Raw genomic sequence first — 26,644 nt, forward strand, 5'->3', positions numbered from 1 at the left:
GTTTCTTATTTAATAAGACGGTTGGTTACATCTACAGGAAGACTACAAGATATTGTGTTGTTTTTATGTAAATCAGAGTGGTAATCATTTTATGATCCGTTTCCCCCAAAGTTCTGGATACATTTTCTGATGGCTCTGACACTGTGGAGTCTTATTTCCTCCCTGTTCCTTACTATCCATTATCTGGTCACATGCATCAGACTCTACTGACCCTATTTGGTAACATTTTCTATAATTCTCCCTTTACTTTTTAAGTCAGAGCCAACCATGGCTGTGTTAATTACATCAGTCATAGACTCATGGTTCAATGGGATTCAGGGACTAATTGTTTTTAGCACATTAGCCCTGACTCATTCATCTCCCACCTCATTGGCACTTGTTCAGTTGGCACTGCTTGGCAACTGCTCAATTGTTAGTTATTACCTATAGGGATCCAGTTTTTAATCAGTTTTATTCTTAATTTTGTATTACCAATTTATATGTGGCTCATGCCAACCAATTCAGGGAAAATGGTTCTCAGCGTTAAGTCCAAATGATCATCAGAAATGACACCCACAGATTTCTAGTGGAAGCTGCACACTCTGATCCAGGAAGACATTCACAGGAAAGGGGGATTGTTTAAACATTGGATATTTGAAACACTTTTCATTTTAACAAAGCATAATTTTGTCAGACCAAAATAAAGTTGAGTATCGCAAGTAAGGTAATAACTGTTTCAAAATACAGCAAAAAAAAAAAAATCTCGTAAAAGTCTACCACTATTTCAGTGTATGTCTGCCTACTGACTGTAACTAAGTTGTAGCTTGCTAGTATAGCATTGTATAATGGCAAATCCCTGGGGTTTTACAATCAAAATATCTGAGTCCCACTCTGACTTAGTGCTTATTATCAGTGTGCCTTGTGTATATTTTTGTATTTTTTCTGGGACTCAGTTCTCATATCTTACATGAAATGATGATTTTTAACTCAATTACAAAGTTCTAGTGAGAATCCAGTAAGTTTTAGTGAGAATCCAGTAAGTTACCTAAGGGTGAAAAAGTCCCAATTGGCATGATTCCTGCCATATCGTATGTTCTCTATTCTCTATAGATGCCAAGGACTGCAATTATAGTCTGGTAAGCACCCAAATAATCATGAGACAAAAATGATCAGATACTGAAAGAATGATTCAGATAAAATTCTAGCCATCCTGTCTTTCAAATGACTTCTTAATGGAAAAGTTATAAACCAGAGAAAGGAGAAAGCAATGCTGCCAGGTATTCCTGCAATAAAAAAGCACAAACACAGAGAAAGAAAATCAATGGAGGATTTAAAATGTTCTTTTTGCTTTGACATCTAACCTCTAGCTTCCAAATTTTGCTACTGTCACAGCATAGCCATCTTTAATGAGGAGATGATCACACACTTCTCTCCACTCATGTGGCCCAGTGAGTTCATAAGAATGCAAGCTGATCATGTCAATACTTTTGACTAACAGATCTTCATTAAATGTCAATAAGCTGCAGATTCATAAGGTGAAGGATTATGGTAATATAGAATATAAGAAATGGAAAGTGGATACTCTGGATGGGAGCATTAGTGTGGCCTAGAACATTTCACATGCTACATGCCTAAGGCCCCAGGAAAAGCCTGGCTGGCCCAGAATGAGAATGAACACAGCCATCTTTTCAGCTCCTTTTAGGCAATATGGAATATTGGTAAGAAGCAAAGCATTACCAGTTGGGGTTCACATTTGAGTTACTGGGGAAACTTGCTACATGGCACATTCAGCTTCCATGTATCTGAGATTCTTATCCTGCATTCCATATACTCCCCAGTAATACTGATGCCTGTGGGGTTAACATTCTGGCTTACACAGTGAAAGTTTTCTTGACTTTGACCATGGTAGTTAACTTTTCCATGTATTGGGAATTTCTTTTACACCATACAATGAGGACTTAGCTAACATATAACTTATACTTAGTTGGGGTTTCTATTGTTGAAATAAAAGCAACTTGGGAAGGAAAGGGTTTATTTCACCTTACAACTCACAAGTCACACTCCAACACTGAAGGAAGTTGGGACAGGGATTTAGGACAGAAACCTGCAGGTAGGAACTGAAACAGAGAAAATGAAGGAATGCTGCTTACTGGCTTTCTCCCCATGCTTGCTCATCCCTCTTTTTTATACACCCTAGGACTATGTGCCCAGGAGTGGCACCATCCACAATGGTCTTGGCTCTCCCACATCAATTACTAACTATGGAAATGCCTGACAGGCTTGCCTATAGATCAATCTAATGAGGGCATAGTCTCAAACAAGAGTATTTTTTCCTAAATGACTGTATATTGTATCAAGTTGACATAAAAACTTAACAGTATTGTGAGGTCTAAATTAAATAATACACATAAAATAGCATCCATACTGATCAAACACTATGTAACACAAGAAGAGCATAATGTGACTTTAGTAGTGTTTATCCACCACAGCAAGTTATTTTAAGGCATCAGTGTCCACAGCACATATAGACCCTCATCTAAAGTCTGGTAAGTTATACATTTTTCGTAGCTAAACTCTCGAAAGGAGGTAACTAGCTTATTTCATGGCAGTAGCTGCACTCAGAAGCATGGACCTATCATGGTACAAGAACAAACTTGTTCACTCATTTCTGTTCATGAGTAAAAGTGAAATATCATGTGTTAACAAAATAACAGGGATGTGTCCTGTGAGTAATTCCAAAGCATTACTGGTGCTCTGTTTACTTCCCATATTTTATCACTGTCTTTCACAACAATAATTATTGTTCGTTTATTTTCTCTCTCCCTCAGGAATTTAAATTTCCTGAGGGGAAGACAGTGAACATTTCTGGATAGTTCATCTCTGCATATGGTCTGCTGTTTTACAGGTGATATGCAGTAATAAATAAGTTCATAAATGTATTAAGTAAATGAATACACACAGAGAATTTTAAAATGCAAAACTGCATTGAATTCCTGTGATTGAATCCCCATGATTTTTTTTTCTGGGCATGTTCTGGGTTCTGGGGATTTAGAAATGAATAAAACATAGTCTGTGTTTAAGAAGTTCATGGTCAAATCCAAGGGCAGCTCTGTGAGCACAGAACTGAATACAAGATCAGCTCCAGTCAGGCAGGAGATGGACCAGGAGAAAGTTCAAAGAAGGAGAAGAGTGAGATACAACTTCCTAGTAAACAGAACTATCAATGCTATTGCACAAATTTGAAACAGCAAGACAAGGAATGAACAGTAAGTAGATGTGTATTGTGGACTGGGCAAAAAGCAAGGTGCAAAGCATTAGAGACAACAGGAGCATTCCCCTCAGCAGGTGCCTGTTACAAGACAAGATCTGGAAAGATGCAATTGAAAAGGACAAATCTCCTTATAAGGGAAGCTGATAATACAGTAGTGACTATAGCAAGGCTTGCTAATTGCCTCTAGCTATTCATTTTCTTCTGTTCCTCTGAAATTATCACTCTATTAAACATTAAATGGCATATGTTCTTTTGGGTAAAATCACATGACTATCTATAGCAAGTAAGTAAATTATTGTGTGGAAATTCTGAAAGTATCTTTAAAGGTCTAGAGGGCAAACTTAATGCTCCTTTTGCCTGAAATGTAATGTTATAATGTGATGATGTAATGGTTGGAGCTACAGCAGCCACTAGAACCATGGCAGAAAAAGAAGAGTGGGTAGCCTTATACTTAGCAGAGTTAAGGCAGAACAACTCTAGATCTTTTAAACTGTGCCCTGTCATAACAACCATTTCTCCCCACAGATTTTACCACTTTTATTTGGGTACCCATTGATCCTAATTCTTAGTGATATAATCACAGGGATGTGGAACGATTTCAAGAATGAGGCATATGAAGTAGATTCTACAGGACACACAGAAGGTAATCAGGTAAAAAATTAAGTGAGAAGACCAAAGAAAATTAGCAAGTCCAGAGCAATCAGCGTGGTGAATTCAGGAAACAACTGTTCAGTAAGATTACAGGGTATAGGAATACAGGAGAAAGGGCTAGGGATAAGGGGTGGGTAAGATGGTAAGATCCAATTAAACATAGATAAACATCACACATTCTAATGCTATGTTGGACACTAAAGGATTTTAGGTGCTTAAGTGTGTGTGTGTGTGTTTAGGAAGGAACTCCAGAGTAAATTTCAAAGGCAACTATGAGAACCTAGGAGATTAAGAGATGTGTACTAGGGTTTTGGGTAAAAGAAGAAGGTGGGCTGTAGACAAGAGACACTAGCAAGCCAATGATATAAGAAATAGTGACCACATTGATGTAGAAACCTAAGCAGAACAAAGTCTGGATGTTTCTCATGGATCTAATAGGCCTTTCAAAGTTTAAAGGTGAAGGAAAAGGAGAAGTAAGCAAACAAATGAAAACTTCAAAACTAAAAATATTTTGTGGAACAGACTGAGCAAATGAAAAACACCAATATGAAGATACTTGCTAACTAAGCAACGTTTTCTTGTGCTCTGGTTACAACTGACATATCACTTTCTCCCAGAGATCCCCAGTGATCTCCCATTCCAAATCCTCCACCTCCCAATGGAATGACCACAAAGCTTTGCTTTTTATTGTCTTCAAGAGCACTCATGGTGACAGATTCTCTGTTGTGTGTCACCTGTTCTGATTAGAACGTAATTTGAGGGTGGGTACTTGGTCCTGCTGCTTAAGAATGAACAATATGAGAGACACTCATTATATGAACAAACCAGCACACTTTGGAGAGGTATGGAACCAGCAATGTGTAGACTGGTTGTCTAGTCACTGAATTAACAACTGGAATTCTAATTCCCAATGAAACAGTATTTAGAGACAGGGCCATTAGGAAATAATTAGATCCTAAGGACAGTACCTTCATTATGGAATTGGTGTCTTTACAATAGTTACAGGAGAGGCCTCTTCTACTTTTCTTTGTCATGTGAGAACACAGCATGATGATGTCAGTTGCAAACCAGCCCAAAAGCCTCAGCTGAACTCCATCAAGCTGGCGTCCTGATCTCCGACTTCCCAGGCCAGAAGTGTGGCAGAGACATCTCTGTGATGTGAGCCACAGCCTGTACTGTTCTGTTTCAGTGGCCTCCATAAAACAGATTATAAGGAGCAAAATAATGAATGTGCCGAAGCTTGGTCAGGGGAACCCAGACATTTCATGGATGAGAGCCTGAGCCCTGGCAATGCCTATAAAGACTTCCTCATATGACAGCCAATTTGTGGGGAGGCATCTGAGGACCTGAGAAATCTAACTTCCTATTAACCAATGACATAAACTTTGGAATCTTATCATTTCAAAACATCTTTTGGACTCTTTTGCCCTAAAACGATTGCTTATTCCATGGATATTTTGAGAATAAAATAAAATAGGAGTGATGGAAATATGTTGACTGAGGCCTTTCAATCTATTTATTCCAAATCACTCTCAATTTCTATATGTTATTAGATATGGTAGCATTATCACCAGTTGGCCTCTTTTGATATTCTAGTAAATATTTCAACTTTCACAAGCAACTTTTGTTTTAATGCTTGATAATTTCCTCCATGTACTACAGCTTCTCCACTTTGCAGCTTTTCAATCGTTTTTCTTTTCTTTTTCTGAGACAGGTTTTCTCTGTGTAGCCCTGGTTGTCCTGGAACTCGCTCTATAGACCAGATTGGCCTCTCACTCAGATCTGCCTGCCTCTGCCTCCTGAGTACTAGGATTAAAGGTGTGCTCCACCACCACCGCAGGACATTTTTTTCCAATCTTTTCTTGGTGAGGTATATAAGAACCTTAGCTTCTTTCATATGCCACCCTTCCCCCATCGCCAAGTAACCCAGAAAATTAACTTTTATTGCCACTACTAACCATCAATAGAATGAAGCTATTCTTGCTGCATGCCCTCAGTGTCTTCTGTGAGATCTTGGGCAAGATAGTAATTTCTTTGCTTGAGATTTATCAGTTTAAAAGTGGAGACTACAATCATACGCTTCTAAGGCTTATTGTAGATATTTAAGAGATTAACATATGGAAAAAAGTTTAATGGTTCAAAAGATAACTATTTTTGTTATTCAAACCATTTTGTCAAACCATGAATAAAGTTGCTCGCTTCATTCTCATAGCAGTATTATGAGATAGTTCCACTTTCCCACATTTTATCAAATAAGAAACGACGGCTCAGGGAGCTTAAGTAACTTTGCAAGTTCACACCACTAATGAGGCAGCAGTGCTGCTGCTCAAACTGGAGCCAGTTCTGCCAGATGCCACGTCTGTGCTCTCTACCACAACGATATGATATTTCATCTTAAAGGAGCCAGTCCATTTCAGCATCAAAGAAGCTACACATTAAATCGAGCTATCAAATAAGCCTGAACTACATAAAAAGGTGGTGAAATAGGTCTGTAGACACAGGCAGCTTAGAGGGTGGGTCATGGGGAAAGCTGCTTGAGGACTTGGGGCTAAGAGGAGCTTGACATTTGACTGTTCTTCATAACATTGGGCCTCAGGATATGACTATGACCTAAAGGTCAAAGCTAGACCTACTTATAGCCGTGATTAAACTTGTAGGTTTCTTGTTGTGATGCTGGGAACCCTTAAGCTAAGCTGCTCAAGTTACATCCATGCTTCCCTTTTTAATTAACCCAATTACAACTCATAAATGGTGACTCGTGTCAGAAGAACAACCCTTGGAGGCATGTTTCAGTAACTTGAGCATGTCTGAACATGAGGCTGGTTCTTTGCATAGACAGCTGTGTTAGCCGAACTGAGTCAGTTACTGAGTTAACAGGGGACAAGCTTGCTTCATTGCCTGTAAGGGGCACACTCAACAAATCAAGCAGTCTCCCTTGAGCAGCTTTTCAGAATCACACCAGGTACAGAGGCTACATATTTGAACACAGTTTAAGGATGTATCATCTAGTCCACAATGCAATTACCACAGTCTTCCAAAAATAATTAGCAATGCAAGTCCTTCCACAATTTTATAATTCTGAATCAGGTTGGAAAGCCTCTTTTCCACCTATAAGATAGTGATCCTTAACTTCAACCTCACCAAAGAATCAGCCAGGAAGGTTTTTAAAATCTCAAGCCTCCCCCCTCCCGCCCCCCTCCCCTTCCCCCCAATTTACCCCCTATTCCCACCTCCTCCAGGGCAAAGCCTCCCCTGAGGAGAGGACTGGGATCAACCTGGTAGACTCAGGAGGGGGGGCGGGAGGGGGGAGAACAAAGGAATCCGTGGCTGATATGTAGAACTGAATTGTATTGTAAAATAAAATTAAATTTAAAAAAGAGAAAGAAATTAGACTACTCAAAGGAAAAACAATGGCAGCAGAAAAAAATGAGTGCTCAGTGCCCATGGTCTCCTAAACGTAGAGACTCACCTCCTGAAGAGCCAACCAGAGGAGAACACAGGATGAAAGAGAACACTCAATTTATAAAGGGTGGAAAGGCAGTCACTGCTGTGGAGGCCACAGTTTTTACGATGAGAGCCACTGACAGAAACCATGTTTTTAAAAGCAACTAACAAGCCGGGCAGTGGTGGCGCATGCCTTTAATCCCAGCACTCCTGAGGCAGAGGCAGGCAGATCTGTGAGTTCAAGGTCAGCCTGATCTACAGAGAGTTCCAGGACAACCAGGACTACACAGAAACCATGTATTGAAAAAAAATTTTTTTTGATAAAGCCTGCAGAGAAAGCTCAAGTAGTGGAGTGCTTGCTGCTCTTCCAGAGGACCTGAGTTCAGTTTCTAGTACCCACACAAGGCAGTTCACTACCACCTGCAACAAAAACTCCAGGGGGTCCAGTGTCATCTTCTAGCCTCCATCAGTACTTATAGACATGTGACTGATGCGTATACATAAATATAAATAAAGTAAATTTTTAAATGAAAAAAAAAAATCTCAAGGCTATGCCCATACTAGACCCAGGACCACTAAGAGGGAATCTACATTCCATTCCTAGAGTCCCATGTCAGTATTTCTAAAATGGTATGTATCCTTGATTTAAGAGTAATTTCTTCAACAAGAATATTAAATAAATAAATAGAAAGACAGAAAGAAAATGCCTAAACTCCATTCTTCACTGCAGGCCGTTTGCTAGCTGGATTTGCTATTTCATGTCTTCTACTCCTACATAGATACATCAATAGATTCCTATTCATTGACTCATGTTACTGATTACCTGTCCCTCAACCCCCTCCAAAAAAAAATCCACATCTCTAGGCAAGATACCATTTGGGGCAGCTCACTGAAACCAGGGTTATCAGAACTCATTTCCACTAAAGTATCTGTTCTCTGTATCCATGGTTTCTTACCTTTGCTTCACTTCCAGTTTAGCTCATCTTGGAGTCCCCATTAAATAGGAAAAGCGCATTGGAAATTGTATTGGAATATCCTTAGACTTGATTATGCATTATGTGTGGTGGTTAAGGGGAAAGGTCCCAACCTCAAAAGTTAGGATTCCGTAGCTGTAGGATGGGCTGTGGATTCTGCAGTTCTAATCAGCTTCAGGAGAGCTTGGGAAGTAAATAATGCTATTGGGAAGCTATACAAATATTCCTCAGGATTCTTTCCAATGTTTTTTTATCTTACTCTGTTGGGATAAATGCCTTTAAAATAAAATGTCTCTTTGACCAGGTATAAAGAACATGTGCCTTCCTGCTTAGAAAAGGGCCTGCATGATAACGTCTCACCAACAATAATCTCTACGTGGACACATTTTGTTTTTCTGTTGTCTCCCACTTGAAGTCTAATGTGGCAATATAAAATAAAGGCTTTCTTAGTAGATGTGTAATCTCATGTTGAGAAGCTAGCTCACCACTCTACACAGGGTAGCATGAAGCAAAACAGGGAATTAGGTTGGTGAATGGGTCAGTGGGGCAATTTTATTTTCTTTAAATGTTCACCCAGTTTTGAGATTTATTTGGATTTCACACTAAGGAAATGATAAAAGAGTTACTGAAATTTTATAAAAATATTTAGTAATTATGCACATTGGCCTCTGTTGCTACCTTTGAGAGCTTTGGAGATTAAGGTCATGAGAACAGCAACCATGTTGTGCATATGAGGTCATCCCACAAGTCCAAAAGAGTGCTGAATCTTCATAGCTTTTGAAATAACCCCAAAGTAAAGGAAATAAAACCAACTCACAAAAGTTGGAAGGATATTTTCGTAATGAATTAGGTAGTATAGTTACAGATAGCTATTATGTAAGATTATATTTTTACTTTGTTTATGTATATGTGTATGTGCTCACGTGTGTCTGTTGTGTGTGTGTGTGTGTGTGTGTGTGTGTGTGTGTGTGTGTGTGTGTGCCTGTGTGTGTTTGTGTGTGTGTGCCTATGAAGACTAGAACCTGGAGTTACAGGTAGTTGTGAGCAATCAAAAAAAAAAAAAAAAAACAAACAAACAAAAAAACATGAGTGCTGTGACTAAGCTCAGGTCTTTTGGAAAAGCAATAAGTGCTCTTAAACATTGAGCCATCTCTTTGGCTTGGTTCCTTGACTTTTGAGAAGTGGCACCGCTATCTGATTTACTTATTTGCAGATCTGTCTATACAACTGTCTGGAATAATAGACACAATAGATTTGCATCATTTTTAATTATTTGGTTTTTATTTATTTTATAATGTTTCTTTATTCTTGAGATTGTCATAGACGCAAACAATGGAATATGATCATATCAACCCATATTTTCCCCTTCTACCTCCTTTTACGTCTTAGTTAGGGATTCCATTACTGTGGTAAAACACCATGATCAAAAGTAATTTGGGGAAGAAAGGGTTTAGTTCAGTTCCACCTCATAGTCCATTCACTGAGAGAAGTCAAAACAGAATCTCAAACAGACCAGAAGCCTGGAGGCAGGGCCGATGCAGAGGCCATGGAGGAGTGCTGCTTACTGGCTTGCTCTTAATGGCTTTGCTCAGTCTGCTTTCTTATAGAACCCAGGACAGCCAGCCTAAGGGTAGCTCTGTGCACAGTGAGCTGGGCCCAGATATATCAATTTACAATATAAACAAAACAAAACAAACAAACAAAAAAACACACCAGAGCCTTGATGGCCAATCTAGTAGGGGCATTTTCTCAACTGAGATTCCATCTTCTAAAATTACTCTAGTGTGTGTCAAGTTGACATAAAACCAGCTAGTCCACCTCATATCCCCCTAGTACATCCTCCTTCCAACTTCCTTATTCAGTATGGTGTTTATTAGCCATATTGGTTCATTAACACTGAAAATGTGCGTCATATAATTTGAAGAGCTAAATTTATGATGTTATATTTTCTTAATAACTACACATGAGGTCAGACAGCTGGCCCCAGGGTCACAAGAGTGGGAGAGCTATCCCTGACCCTTACTGGCTGCAGCACACTAGAGAATGGGCTCTGCACCCTGTCTGGGCAGCACACTTCAGCTGATCCTATTGTCAGGGATGCAGGTGAGCCAGCCCTGAGGGTGTGAGAAAAATAGAGCTGGAACACCCCACCCCCACCCCAACATACACCATGTGGTGGCATGGGCAAGGGAAAGACATCCTTTCCTCTCCACCCCTTGCTACCTATAGCAGGTGAGAGGGCTGTCCCCAGGGTCACCTGAGTGAGAGAACTAGCCCTGCCCCTCACCATTTGCAGCACACAGGAGAGCTAGCCCTGCATCCCACTTGGACAACATACTAGAGCTGACCCTGTTGTGTGGATAAACCAGCCCTGAGGGCATGAGAGCAGGAGAGCTGACACCCTCCCCCTACCCAAGTCCCCTACAGCAATCTGGAGAGAGGGCCCTGTACCTCATCTGGGCAAAACAGTAGAGCTGGCCCTGGTGGTCTGAGTGTAACCTGGATCTGAGAACATGAGTGCAAAAGAACTGGCCCTGCTCCTTGCTGCAGGCTGCATTAGGTGAGCTGGCCCAGGCAGTGCTGGATTTCACCTGGGTAGTGACAGGGAGGGAAAGCTGGTAGGCTGACAAATCAGCTGACAATTCATAGAACCAGGCCTATGAATTGGCTCAACCAACATCCACTTCCTCTGTGAATTCTTGGAGCCACTGTTGGAACTACAAATCCAAAACAGCAGGATCGCCACGACACAGGACAACAACAGGACATCCAAGAGGAGACCCAGTGAGAGCCCATCATCCATGGCATAGCAGAAGCCAGAGGCCTAGAGCCAGACCAGTGACTCCAGGCAATGAACACTTGCAAGTAAAGATGAGTGGACAAAAGGGTAAACTGTGTGACTCAAAAGGGTAAACTGTGTGACTCAACAGGCCACACTACAGCTTCCATAGCAAGATTCTTCTCTTTCTCTTTAATTATTTTTTATTTTATTTTATTTTATTTTCAGAAGTTGCAGAGGCAGAGGGTAGATGCAAGGAAATGGGGAGTTAAGTGGAATCAGAATGTATGATGTAAAATCCACAAAGAATCAATAAAAGTTAAAATAATAAAGTTAAAAAATAACTACACATGACTTGTAGCTACTTTGAGAAGCCTGTGCCTAGAAGCTAGCATCACATACTATATCCTTGTTAAGTATATTCAATGTGTTGAATAGACTGGATTCTTTTCCCTATAACAATGTGAATGAATTTAAGGATTAAAAAGGTGAAAAATGGGCAGACAGGACAAGGATAGGGAAAAGTGTGTGATGAAAGGAAAAAGATAAGAGGTCCAAACCAAGAATGGGATTCCTGTCTCTCTAATAGTGCTTATTAAGGTTTAATATGCAAACTTTCCATGCTCTTGTTACATAGTTTTCAATTTTGTTAGTCTTGCCTGAGACCATAGAGTCCTTTCATCATAAGCTCCCAGGTACTGTTGCTGCTGTTACTAGTTCCCAGAACACACCCTGTATGCAAAACTCTAGATGTGAGTATGCTTGCTGACCAGCAGAGCTGCAATTAGTCTTATTTGAAGTACCTATTCCTTCTGTATTCTTGTCACAACAACTCAAGGGTAAGTTACAGGAATATTTTATTTAATCAAAGGCATAGCCTCATAGCACTTTATGGCCATGGTCAATGTTAATTAAACACCTACACGTTAGCTGACTACTCATAAACCCCCCTACAAGGTCAATGTTAAACTAACTTTGTAAAATCTGACACAGAGGCTTAGACGTATAATACAACGTAAGCCAAACCCAAACAGTAACTGGTGGGCTCAGAACCCCAGTTGTGCATGAAAAGAACAACATCAGCATTACCTGAGAGTCTGTCGGAAGTGCAAACTAGCAGGTTCTGCCTTAGGCCCACTGAACCCAGCCTGCATCTTCCAGTTGCTAGGTACTTCATGTGCATATTATCATCTGAACAGCACAGTTCTGCTTCACACTTCACCTTCTAGAGTGAGTTGACAAGTTAAAGAGTAAGGGGATCTACTGCTTTTGACACTTGAGAAATGCACTCAAATTGGCTAGGTTTGATGCTGGAACAAGTATTGATGGCATTGCCTCCACTGATGAATCTTTCTTGCCTCATGGGCACAGTTTAGCCAAAATTAAACTGCTCTCTGACAGGTAAGAATTTTTCATCTCTGGATAATATTACAGATAAAACTATCAACGATGTAAGTTTTAGTAGTGCTCATGAGAAAGTATGAAATAAGAAAACCTGTTTGCTGAAGGATAAATGTGCTAACCTCATAAAATCCTTCCTAAATTCTTTACCATTTGTAATCATTTCTACGTCAGTTAGAAGAAGTAAATGTATTCTATAAAGCTGTCAATTTAAATGTGAACAGGAGCCTGAATTACAAGGCTCTGCTGTTCTACTCAGTGATCTAAATAAATCAATGTCTAAGTGTCCAGCCCCACAACTAAGGACTTGGTTACCTCACTGCTATAATACCATTCACTCCTAACAGATCTTCCTCTCACCTTCCTACTCTTGGTATCAGGTACATGTGTCACTTACACCTTGCTAACAGACACATCCCAATCCCAAACCCATTCTATAGCTCCCCAAATGAACCTTACTGCCAACCAATACTAATTTTTATCTGTACCTGAATCCAAAGTATCATTTCTTTTCCTCTCATTCACCTCTCTTCCTTCCATTCATATGGTCACACCTTATTTTGCAGCAACTGTTTTACCATCAATGTCTTGGCCTCTGGCCCAGAACCACAGCTTTGTTTGTATCCAATGGCGTGTCTCACTGCCAAGGTTATACTGTCATGATTGTTTTCAAATGACTTTTACATAAGTGACCTTCTTGAGTCAAGTTCAGCAGGTGATCACTACTAAGGGCCTTCTCATATTCTTTGTAATCTCTTCTTTCATCTTTTCTCTTCTCTTCCACTTCTTTCCTCTTCTACTTTCTTGGAAGGCTTTCCCAAAGAACAGATTTAGAACTGATGACCCTCTCTCCATCATTGATTCTATTTATGCAAGCTAAGTTTGTACTCTTGTATCAGTTGATAGTTCTTCAAGGCCATGAATGATATGCTCATTCACGGTTTAGCATATAATTACTCATTCCCTACTTTGAGTGCAGTGATGTAATTTATTCTGGATAATGGGTTGTGAGTGGGTTTAACATGAACAGAGTCCCTACTAGGCTTGCTTTATGGTCTTGTACTGTGGTGGTTTGACCAATACTTATGAATGGCATAGCCAGGGAATTAATCATTCCACCTCCTCCTGTTCCTGCCGATCTGGTGCTTCATAGATGAAGTAAGGACAAAGTATGTGCAGAAGAAATAGATTCTCACTGTTGTATGCCACTGATCTTATGGCTGCTACACACCAAAAATTACTGTTACAGGGGGTCACACTAAGTGGTAAGCCAAGTTTGGTATTCACTGGCTGGGGTACAATTACCTATAACATGAGACATTTGCAGTAATTGATCTGCAAATTACTGACTGAGATTGAAAATTCATGATTCTCAAGGCTTCTGTTTCCTGTGGCGCATTTCCAGAAAACTACCAGTCCATCAGATGAACACTAGAGGAGTTTGGAGAAAGCACAAGACATTCTATAATCTCTTCAATTAATTTTATTTTTAGAAAGCAGACAGGGCCAACATTGAACTCTGACATGTCTATTGAAAGGAAAAAGCAAGTCAGTAAAAAAGAGTACATGACATGCAGGTCACAGAGAAGTTCTACACACTCTAAACTTCTAAGAACAGAATACCCTTGGTTTTTAGCATAAAATATGCAACAAAAGAGCATAAGAAAATTGAGCAAAAAGTAGTAATTACAGTTTTGAAATAATGAAAAGATCTCTCTCTCTCTCTCTCTTTCTCTCTCTGTCTCTCTCTCTCTCCCTCCCTCCCTCCCTCCTCTGTCCCATTGTGTCTCTTCGAGTGATTTTAATTTTATAGGGAGATTCATACTTTGCACGCAAGGCTGGGCTATACCACATCCAAAATCATACCTGACCTTGATATATGCTGATAATATGTGTGACTAGGCTTTTAATACATACATACATGAAAACCTCATTAATGGCAGAACTCTAATGTCCCGTATCTTCTTGAAAAACCACCATGTTTCTAAGTATCTTTTATACCTTTATTAGACACTTATATAAAAATTTCCTTTGACTCTAGACAACGTTTTTAGTCTGATTACCCTTGCATGTATGCCAAGGAACCATTTCCATCAGAAACATTCTTATCTCCAAATCAAATTTACTCATCAGCAAAATTAGTACATGTACGTATATCAAAATTATTTTTGAGGAGAACATCAAAATACAAGCCAAAACTTGTCATTCAGGTAATATTTTTAAGAAGGAAATGTTCTTATGCAATGTGACTAAAATACCCTGGGGAACTCTAAAGTCATTTTTTCATTAAATAGAGCTGAAATTATGTGAACAAGTAGAACATGGGAAAGAAAGAAGGAAACAAAGCATAGAACACTGGGGAATGAAAAAATAGAAAATAGACTGTGAAAGGAACAGTGATTTGTTCAAGGTTATGTACCAAGTGAGTCAGCACAAAAGGGCAGGATGAGCCTGTATCAAGAACCAAAGAGATCCACAGAACTGGCTGCACACTAAACCTGCCATTTTCAGTAGACATCACATACACATTCATTCTATCTGGAAGAAGATATTCATATTTATAAAATTCTCCCAGAGTTTAGCCAAGTGTTACTTTATAAATCGGTATTTTTAAAAAGGCACATACATTGTTACCAATTAGAAATCAAACAACCATAATTTTATTTTCATATATAAAACCTGATTTAATTTTCTTAACATTATCTGAGGTATGTACTATAATTTATGTCTTATGGATTCATATATCTCCAAAAAGATTAAATGGGTTGCTTAGGAACGTACCACCATGGAAATTGTATGTTTTCATCATTCTGAGCTGTTCAGCACACTTCACCATAGGCCTTACACTTAAGAAATCAAAAAGAGGTTTGTACTTAGTGCAGAAAAATGTGATTAAACAGAAAAAGAAAGCTTTGGGAATAATCTAAGTTAGGCACCAAGCTGACATTTAAAAGAATCAGAGCAACTGGACTAATTCATTATATGTGGCTGCTTTTACTAGCTAATCGATTGGGACATCAGCTGAGCATGTCTGTATAAGATTTTGATTTAGATCCTATTGATAAGCCATTTTCACATGCCAGCACCTCACAGTGAAACCATGAGAACCCTAATAGAAAGCTTTGAAATATTATTGATTCACTACAAAAAGTAGTTGCATTTGCCAAACCAAGCCTCTGTGACCCATATCTACCTCTAGAAAGCACAGTATCTGTGTTAATGTCAGCTGTCAACTTGAAACAGCCTAGAGTCATCTGAGGGAGTCTCAAATGGGGGAATGCCCAGATCAGACTGTCCTATGGTCAGGTCTGTGGGGGAATTGCCTTAACTGATGATTGATGTAGAAGGGCTCAGCCTAGGCAGACGGACTTGGGCTGTTAAAGAAAGCTAGCTGAGCATGAACTGAGGAAGGAATGAAAGCCAACAGCACTCCTCCACGGTTTCTGACTCAAGCTCCCGATTTGACTTCTTACCTGTCCTGAATTCTCAATGATAGATTCTGAACATCATTGTGTAAACCAAATAAACTTTCCCTTCCCCATCTTGCCTTTGCTAATTGTTTTATGCTAGCAACAGGAAGTTGGCTAGAGCACACTACTTTTCTGTGCTGTCAAATGTTTTATGCCAAACAGATTTGTTTAGAATATTGAATTCCTTCATATATGGATCCCGAGGAAAGTCAGAACTTCTGTGGCAAGCTTTCCCTAGCAAATCCTCATGCAGTAATGGGGTATATAAGCAAGCTTTGTTCTTAAGTGGAGAGGCTTACTATAAGAGAGGGAAAGAGAGAAGAAATACAAGGAACATCCAGATAGGAGCTGAAAAGCCTTTAAGCAATAGTAAGGGTATTTAGGTTTCTTTATTGCCCTGCATATTGCACAGAACACTTCAGTGAGTTACTGAACCTCTTTAAGACTCTATTTCCCATTTTTTTAAATATAAAAATGAATAGAATATGCTTCATTGGATAGGAGAACTAAATTATATGCATTTGTTAACTACTTAAAACAATATTAGGCATTCAGAGAGAAGGTAGAAGGAATGATAAGAAATGTAGCAGTCCCCAAGGGACTTTAAGATATTACTTTGTAGCTTCTACAGAGCCCTTAACTTCCCAAGACTACTTGATTCATGCCAGAGTTTAACCACATTTCCTCTCTGGCCCTTAACTATTCTTGTTTGGGAAGATTTAAGAGATGCTAGTGAAAAACTTCAGGTGATTCAGCAGTAAGCTGAGACTGCAGTTATTTCTGTCCTAACCCTGTGTCCCAGTTTAGTCCGATGTTCTGTAATCAAGTCCCAGCATTGCATCCCAGTTCTGGTGTGGTGCTCCCTTGTGTCTAAGGGTTGGCTCGCAGAGCCTGTTTAGGACCTCCAGCTACATGAGTTTGGTATTTTCCAAAAGGCAGCCTATGAATGAGGACCATTTTGTTTGCAATTTGCTCTTCAAACTTTGGTAAGTATTAATAGTTGCCACTAGGAATTGAAAATATTTATATAGAGATGTAAATTTCTAACATCTCTTGCAAAATGACATGATTTGGCAAAACGGCCCATGTAGCTTTTGTCCTCTTTAGAGGGCCATGTGCTTTATATTTCCCACAGACCCCTACTTGATTTGTGTCTGGGATTTGCTTGGTGCCCCAGGCACGTGGGATTGGACTCTAAGTCTGAGAACATCTGGTGAGTAGCAAGTACATTCTTTGGGTCAATTCTAAGTACTTCTATATGCTTTACGCACTTAAAGGCCAGAAATATGTTCTTGTTATTTATCCCACTGGCCCCTCTTTCCTACTCCACACCTTGTCTGTGGGATATGTGGTTATCTTTTGGTCCCTGGTCACCATCATCTACCCATCAACCAACTCAAAGTACTCACAAAAAATCCAAAATCATGTCAGTCATCCTCCCACACTGAGCCTATTTCCAGTCTCTAGATCTAGAATCTGTCCTTAAAATCTTTGGCCACCATAGTGGTTATGCCCCAACGTTCCAGGCTGTTAGTCTACCCCCATCCTTATATTTCATGCTCACTGATACTCTTACTATTTCATACTCCACAGTTTCACAAATCTGCATATTTTATTACATGGAAAATTTATCTGTAATATTTTCCCTCCAGTTTTTATCAGGAGTCCCAAATAATCTATCAAATATTTATTCATTAACTAGGTTCCAGGTTCTGCAATAGAAATTGTTTGTTTAGCCAGAAACACAATGATGTTTACCACATCTGCTACCAGCATTTCCATCACTTTCCAGCGAAGCACCTCACAAACAAACAGTGTTTTAACAGTCTCATCTATGCTTTTTTTCCTTCATGACTGGCCACTCTGCTTTATGAAATACAAAGAAAAAAGAGAAACATTTGTATGACTAAGACAAGGTTCAGGAAATAGTGAAACAAAACTCACAAAATTAATTATGTACATCATTTTATCATATTATCTGGATTGGATAGAACTAATTTCACAGTGACTGTTAAAATCAGCTAACTGAGTACTACCAGACTTTTAAAATAAAGTCTTAATAAAAATGGTACTTACATAAGGAATAGTGTCCAAAGTATCTGTGTTGACAATTATAGGAGCAGGGCTAGCCTGGAGAAAAGAAATAGAAAAAAAATTAAGTAACCAATAATCTGTTCAGACACCAATTCTGTTATTGTATTTTACAAAGATACCCACAAGCATTTCCTGAGGTCTGGTATCTGCTCTGAGCAGATTTTGGAGGGTGAAATAGGAAGGTTGAGTTTCCATACCTCCTCTCACTTCAAGTACCTATTTGCAATGCTTAATGAAGTAAATTAAGCATTTATAAAAATCACATCAATTTTACCTTTAATTGTACACAACTGTAATAGGGTTTGTGCTCCACAAGAGGTAGGGATTTCTATTAAATTGGGTAGAAGTTAAAATGTGTGTCATTTCTTTATAAAATGAGTTTGCTAAAGAAATTTGATTTTTCTCTCAAGTAAGCACAATCAAATTCCAGCTAATATTTAAACCGGCATATGACAGTGTACTTACCTAATGCAATAAAGGTTCACTTACAAATATTTATCTAGCACATATGTTTTATCATTTTTTTACACTTATGTATCTATGATCATGAACATTAGACAAAAAAATAAAAAATCAGAGATTCTAGAAAATCATATTTGATGTGGTAAGCTTCCTTTTTCAAAAAGATTTGTGCAGTTTCCAGTAATTTCCTGTAAAGTTAAAGGGAACCTGTGGAAGACTGATATAGGAGTGCTACAGGACCATGCATTGGAAAATAAGAGATGGCCATCTATTTGCATCAACAATCTGACTTCATGAATATTGAATAGACCTATCTTTATTTTCAAGTTCCTAGAATTTTCACATCAACCTTTCCTTCATTCCCCCAGAGGATCTTTAAAATCCATCCCAAATTACAGATTTCATTTAGATAGGGGGAATACTCTCATCATGATTAATTGAGAGCTGTCCTATGCGATGCGGTGTCTTGGCAAGTGTTCAACTTTTGAGACATTTCATTAGCTGTGTCCTCTGGAGTTAACAGAGTTAACAGCATTTTAATGTCAGTCTGTGCCAGTGGAATCCTAATCCAAAGACTAATGGATTTGCATTAGGCTTTATGTGACAAAATTCTGTTTCTTAACTTAAAACACCAGGAATAACAAACATGAACTTGATGTACATATTTACATAGCAGGTCAGCTGGATACTCATGGTGTGTTATTAATTATCAGTAAGTATCTTTCGGGTGAATAGAGACTTTGGAGAAAGGTAGATCACATATATGCAAACCTAAAAATACCATCTGTAAAGAGCCTTTTGGTACGGGGAACAGCTTTTGAGTCAGAAGACATGGATTCAAAGTTGGTTCCCCAACTTCCCAACTAAGTGTTTTGGGGGCTACACAACTTCTTGGATTGTAACCCTGTGTTAAGAATCTCTGGCTCATTTATCTCTGTGGGGTGAAAATAATAGTGATCACATTAGAAAATGTTAAAGATCAAATGAGGATATGAGTTTGAATGCAGCTTATAAACTACATTTCAGGATTAATGCCAAATATTTCTAAGTGTTCCTAATGATAGAGTACTATAAATACACACTTTACACCATATATGATGGTTAGTAATCTCCTCAGAGTTCAGAGATCTCAGTGCTATGCTAGCTTGTAGTAATAACAATGTCACTGTTTATTAAAGATATATATATATATATATATATATATATATATATATATGAATACAGATAACACATTCACATTTAATCCCCAGAAAGCCATACTTCCATACTTATAAGACATTATTACTACTATATCCATGTAAAGATGAGAAAACTGGAGTTACAGCAAAATGAGAACTGAAATGTAAACATTGGCTTTTTAGGGTACCAAAAGCCACTGTTTCCCCCACTAAGCAGCTACAGAATCCTGACACTTTGGTGACTCAATCACAAAGCATCTAAGATCTCTATTCTAGAGTGAGACACTTTGGATGAAGAGATGTCTCATGGTATTGCAGACTAGATATTGAAAGCAAGCTGATGAAACATCTATGCTTTTTATTTGGTCCCTATGACCCACAAAAGAGCCTGTGTCTCATAAATCAATTGAAAACTGCCTATCTATCACAGCTGGTCTTTGTTATCAAGCATGGAATTGATCACTAAATTTACATCGAATTGATCTGAGGCTTTTATTTAAACTTTTTTTTCTTATAGGTTATATTTTGTGATATATGAATACATTTAAGAACCCATTTCCTATGCAGAGTTATCTATAACTTTCTGTTTATGCTATTTCCATTTCCCATATGTAAATTTGGTCTTTGCAACAAGATTCTATATTTAAAAATGAATGAAGATTATATATGTCTCTAGAACTCTCTATTTGAATTGTATATACAAGAGAAAACAAGAATTTTATTATGATTATTATTAATTGGGCAGTGCTGAGTATCAAAACCATGGTTTTGCCCATGTTCTCTACCATTAGGCTATCTACCCAGCCCTACTTAGGAATCACTGACTAAATGTAACTATAAAGTACATATGAGGGCTCAAAGAAAAACATTATATATTGTATATATTTTTATAGGCTTTACCAAACATTTCCAAGATACTTGTCTGCCCCCATGCTAATATCTGAGTTACTTCATAAGATTTGTTCATTCTGACTTCTGTTTCCCAGTTGGCTTTTGCAAGGATCAGAAGTCAGGCCTGCATTGGTCTGGTTGGGTTTCTGAGTTTTAGAAATCAGTTTCCTGGTTGCTTTGATGGTTCCCTCTAAGTTTCTTCTCCACACTGCCCTATATATAAACTCTTGTTTTCATAGTAGATCTCCTCTTTAATTGAACCCATCAATCAAACTGGTGACTCAACACACTCCAGCCTCTCTTTCCCATATGCTTATTCCCATCCACTGGAAAGAGACCCATAACAAATCTGGGAAGAGAGAAATAATTTCCTTTTCATCTGCAGCTTTAAGGCTGATGTTTATCTAAACCTAGGCAGGCATTTTGAAACTTTAAAGGATTAAGAAAAAAAGCCTTTCCTGAGTGACCCCAACAGTGAAGGGCAAGTGGTTTTCCCTTGACTTTACATTCTCTTACATATGGTGAAAGCCAATTTACTGCAGGAAAAAAATGAAGCTAATCACAGAGAATCAAGAAGCAGGTGGAGAGAACACTGCTAAAATGTCAATTATTCTATCAAATGATTCATCCATTGCTGCTTCCTTCCTGTCTTTGTGTTTCATAGCCTACCTGAGCATTCCAAGCTAATAGTGGCCACTTTGCCTTGGCCAGTAAAAGAATGACTTCTGGGCTTGCCATTAAGAGAATCACATTCATAAGGAAGTCCACACAGTGAAGGTATACTTTGCAGAGTTCATGATTGTCTTTGTCAGGGTTATCATTGCTGTAATAAAACACCATGATCAAGGAAACTTGGGGAGGAAAGTGTTTATTTGACATATGCTTCCACATCCCTGTTCATCATTGAAGGAAGTCGGGACAGGAGCTCAAACAGGGCCAGAACCTGGAAGCAGGAGCTGATGCAGAGGCTATGGAGGATTGCAGCTCACTGATTTGTTCCTCATGGCTTATTCAGTCTGCTTTCTTATAGAACACAAGACCACCAACCCAGGGGTAGCCCAACCAATCATGGATTGGGCCCTCCCACATCACTCACTAATTAAGAAAAAAGCTCTACATGCTTGCCTATAGCATGATTTTATGGAGGCATTTTCTAAACTGAAGCTCTGTCATCTCCAGTGACTCTAGCTTGTGTCAAGTTGACATAAAACTAGCTAGCACAATGATGCTCACCCTTGATGCTGTCTACTTTTGGATGTTGCAAACTGCCAGTTCTGTGAAATATTTCTGATACAAGTAAACAGGTTGTTTCAGACCATCTACAGTGAAGTCTTCTCAAACAAGGTTTAATAGGGAGTACAGTTTCTGGAAAGCATGCTGGGTATCAGGAAGCTCATTCTCAGAAGTGCAGGATGAACAAGGTCAAAGACTGAACCCAGGCCCATTTCTGAAATTTTAAGGAGCAGCATAGGAAAACAGAGGAACCAACTAGTTCATCAACCAGACTACATGCCATGAACAGTAAGATTGCAGCATGAGGAACGGTACAAGCATTCCAGCCTAGCCAGAGCTCCAAAACTGAAGGCAAGCAGTCGCCAAGTTAAGAAAGATGTAAAATATGTCTGGAACAGTATATGAACTGCTGTTAGGCCCTGGCATCTTGACTGTCTTCTCATTCTTTCAGGACCAGACTCCCAAGTGAGCACTGGCAAGGGCATAGTCCCTAAAATGACCTTAATATAAGCCATGGTGTGGTATCTTGAAACCAAATGGAAGCCACTGATGTGTGTGTGTGTGTGTGTGTGTGTGTGTGTGTGTGTGTGTGTGTATGTGTGTGTGTGTGTGTGTGTGTGTGTATGAGAGAGAGAGAGAGAAGAGAGAGAGAGAGAGAAAGAGAGAGAGAGAGAGAGAGAGAGAGAGAGAGAGAGAGAGAGAGAGAGAGAGAGAGAGAGAGAGAGGAGACAGAGACAGAGACAGAGAAACATTTTCCCGAAAACTATCAATCTCTGAACTTCAAGCTATCCATCAGCTGGCTTTCACTGGCTGCTGGCAGATACCCTATTAGTCAACCTTTAGCTTCATGATCTGTAGAGGCTGCCAGCAGGATCAGCCCCATTTGGATTATAGTTTGATCCTGGCCAGGAGAGGAGCACATTGGGGTTATCTATCTATACATTCTGTCGGGTCTGAAATAAGACCTCAGTATTAAGAAGTGGATTGGATATGCCAAGGACTGATAACCAAGATGGCTGTGTTTTGTGTTAGCTTTTTCCTCACAACCTCCTTTAAGCTGGCCTATATGGAAACAAGAATGGGTTGAAAAAGATAAATCTTCTCTTTTTTTTCCCTCAATTGTACTTGTGTTCTCTTTTGAAATGAAAACTTTCTCTTCCTTCTCCTTATTTCCCACAGTTTGCTAGGCTGTATCCCCATATCCTTGGACAGTCTCAGGCTTCTATCTCTAGTTGAAGAAAGTACTTGGAACCTATAATTACCATCAGTTGAAGACTTCCAAGACCACCACTCAGTCACATCTAGATCCCTGCCCTTTAAAAGATGGTGGCTAACAATTACACATGCACTAATGTGGCACCTACTTCATATAAATTAGCTTTTTAAAATCACCATGTAAAACTATGAGAGATGAACAACTTGCTGTAATTTACATGTGGGGGAAAAAGAGGATTTTAAGTTGAGATAAGGATTGTTTATTTTCTTTTTTTCTTAATTTTCTTATTTATTTATTCTAATTTTTATTTTGGCATTTATTCTTCTTTCATATATTACATCCTGACCATAAGTTCCCTTCCTTCCACTCATCCCAATCCCTCCCCACCTCCTCTTTCCCCTAGTTGACTCCTCCTTCATTTCCCTTTAGAAAAGAGCAGGCCTCCCAGCGATATCAATCGAACATGGCACAGCAAGTTAAAATAAGTCTAGGCACATACCCTCATACCAAGGCTGAATGAGGCAACCCTGTAGGAGAAAAAGGTTGCCAAGAGGAGGCAAAAGAGTCAGAGGTAACCCCAACTCCCATAGTTAGGAGTCCCTCAAGAACACTAAGTTACACCACCATAAACTATATGCAGAGCACCTAGCTCAGGCCCATACAGGCTCCCTAATTGTTGCTTCAGTCTCTGTGAGCCCCTATGATCCCTGATAAATTGATTCTATGGGCACTGTTCTTGTGGTGTCCTTGACCTCTCTGGCTCCTGCAATTCCTCTTCTTCCACAGGGTTCTCTAAGCTCTGCCTAATGTTTAACTGTGGGTCTTTGCATCTGCTCCCATCAATTGCTGGATGAACCCTCTCTGATGATGATTGGGCTAAACTCTGGTCTATGATTATAGCAGAATATCATTAGGAATCATTTTACTGACTTTTTTTGTTGTCATTGGCCAGTCATGTTTGATTCTATCCAAGGTCTCTGGGGGTATTCAGCCTCTGGTTCCTGGCTATCCAGGCAGTATCAGGCATGGACTCCTTCTCATGATGTGCGCCTCAAGTTGAACTAGTCATTAGTAGGCCACTCCCACAGTTCTGTGCCACATTTACCCCCAGCACATCTTGCAGGCAGGACAAATTGTAGGTAGTAGTTTTTGTGGCTGGGTTGGTGCCCCAGTTCCATTACAAGAAGCCTTGCCTGGTTGTAGGAGAAGGATAATTTAGGCTCTGTATTCCCCATTTCTAGGAGTCTTCACTAGGGACACTCTCATAGATTTCAGGGAGTTTCCATTGCATTGGTTTTCCTTATCACCCCCCAAATTCCTCCAATTCTAGTCATCTCTTCCAGTATTCTCTCCTGCCATCCCTCCCAACAACCTGGTCCCTCATGTTCTCATCTCTACTCATGCCCAGTCCACCCAAAAAAATCTATGATATTTCCCCTTCCCAGGGAGATCCATGGAATTTTCTTTAATTTTACAAATAGGATAGTAATATAGAAAAGTGACATGCTTTAGATCTCATAATTACTTAAAAATAAGAACTGAGGCTACAATAATAACAATTGTAGTAATAGAAGTATTAAGTCTTTGGTGAGATATTACTATGTGTTAGTGGTGAAGATACTTTAAGATAAACTAATGCATCTAATTTTTGTGGTATTAAAAGAAATTATATTGTCATCACTGAAAAGAAACAGAAAAGTAAGGAAAGCAGAAGGTTGGAAGGAAGGATAGGGAACCGGAAGGGAGGGAAAAGGGAGTCAGGGGACATGAAGGGGAGGAGCAGAGAGGACCAGAAGGGAAGGGAAGATGGAGTAAGGAAAGGGGAGGGGAGAGGAGAGAGGTGTGGGTGAGGTCAGGGAGAAAAGCAGGAAAGGAAAGAGGCTGAAGTTGACTAATTTGCTTAAGGTCATAAATCTAAGGAGATCCATGAAAGGTTTCCATTCATGTCTTTCTTGCATTGGAACCCAGGTGCAAATCTATTTGCTCATTGATCTGTTGAACTTCAGATAAGCAGATTGAAATTACTCCTCTTTCCCTTTCTCTCTTCCTTTCTTTTTTTTTTCTTTTCATCTTCTTTCTTGGCCTGGAAAGTTAGGAGTTTCTCTTTCATACTCTAAAGAGAAGTTTCTCTTCATACTGACTGAGATTCAATTTCCCAATTCTCACAAGGTTTCTAGGTCCCCTAATCTATTGCAAACCTCTGCTTTAAAAATGGGACAATGCTATTTTCTAGTTAACCTATTTCTCAAGATGTGAGGTAAAAAAATACATGTGAAGCCAAATAGAGCCCTATAAATAGAAGGTTATGTTGTCACTGGATTTAGCTTTTGCTTTTTCAAATATTGTAGCCTCATCTTCTCCACAATACCAACCAGGTAGATGCAGTGCCATCCAACCCAGCTGTAAGTCATCACTACTAAATTCACCAGTGGGTTCTTGTCACCTGATTTATGCTCATCCTGAAGTGATGGATGCACCTCACAGCAAAGGACACTGAGGCAGGAAAAGTGGGTAAGAGAGCACCATGGGTGCCTATGGGCTTAGCAAGCTGGACTTCATTATAGGCTAATGGCTGAAGAGGACAAGATCATGGATGCCATGCCTAACTCTGAAAAACCTAGATGGTAACCTACCTCGTTTGCCAACAGCTTAGTTAAAAAAAAATAGGAAGGTTGATTAGCAGATGTGTGTTTTTCACTTGAACAAATTCAACTTTGAAGCAACTCCCCTTGAGTCCCCCATTTATTACTTAACTTATTTCTTCATTCATTCATTCATTTGTTTTTTGAAGGCCGGTTCTTGGTATATAGACCAGGGTGTCCTGAAGCTCATGATTCTCAGGGTTTATATTCCTGAGTGCAATGAACTTTCTTAATGATAAAAAAGAACAGCATAGAGGGAGACATCACAGGGAAAGAGAGAAACCTGGTGCTAGAGAAGTTCCCAGGAATCCACAAGGATGACCTCAGCATAGACTACTAGCAATAGTGGAGAAGGTGCCTGAACTGGCTTGCCCCTAACTGTCATCATAGAGCCTTTCTCCAGTAATTGATGGAAGCAGATGCAGAGATCCACAGCCAAACACCAGGCCAAGCTCCAGGAGTCTAGTCGAAGACAGAGAAAAGGAATTCTATGAGAAAGGGGCATCAAGATCATGATGGGGAAACTTACAGAGACAATCAAACCAAACAGTGGGAACTCATGAAATTTAGACCAATACCTCTGGAGCCTCCATGGGACTGGACTAGGCCCTCTGTGTAAGCGAGACAGTTGTGTAGCTTGATCTGCTTAAGGGGCCCTCTGGTAGTAGGATCAGGATCCATCCCTGGTACATGAACTGGCTTTTTGGAGCCCACTACCTGTGGTAGGATACCTTGCACAGCCTTGATGCAGGGGGAGGGGCTTGGACCTGCCTCTACTTAATGTACCAGGCTCTGTGGACTCCCCATGGGAGGTCTTACTTTCTTATAGGAGGGAATGGGGAGGGGGAAGGCAGAAGGAGAGGAAGGAGGGAAGAGGGGGATCTGTGATTGGTATGTAAAATGAATAATAAAATTTCTTAATTAAAAAATAAATAAAAGAATCAATAAGATGAAAAAAA

General features: G+C 39.4%; 1 protein-coding gene across 5 annotated transcripts in view; it reads right to left on the minus strand.

Moving 5' to 3' along the window:
* Dlg2 (discs large MAGUK scaffold protein 2) overlaps positions 1-26,644 on the minus strand; it is an 857,262-nt gene that overhangs the window by 663,219 nt on the left and 167,399 nt on the right. For all 5 annotated transcript variants that reach the window (XM_059271442.1, XM_059271434.1, XM_059271427.1 and 2 more), the window contains exon 2: positions 18,046-18,099. In XM_059271442.1, the coding sequence (XP_059127425.1) occupies positions 18,046-18,099 (54 nt within the window). The remainder of the gene's footprint in view (positions 1-18,045; positions 18,100-26,644) is intronic.

Source organism: Peromyscus eremicus, chromosome 1 (assembly GCF_949786415.1).
Source record: "Peromyscus eremicus chromosome 1, PerEre_H2_v1, whole genome shotgun sequence".
Classification (NCBI taxonomy): domain Eukaryota; kingdom Metazoa; phylum Chordata; class Mammalia; order Rodentia; family Cricetidae; genus Peromyscus; species Peromyscus eremicus.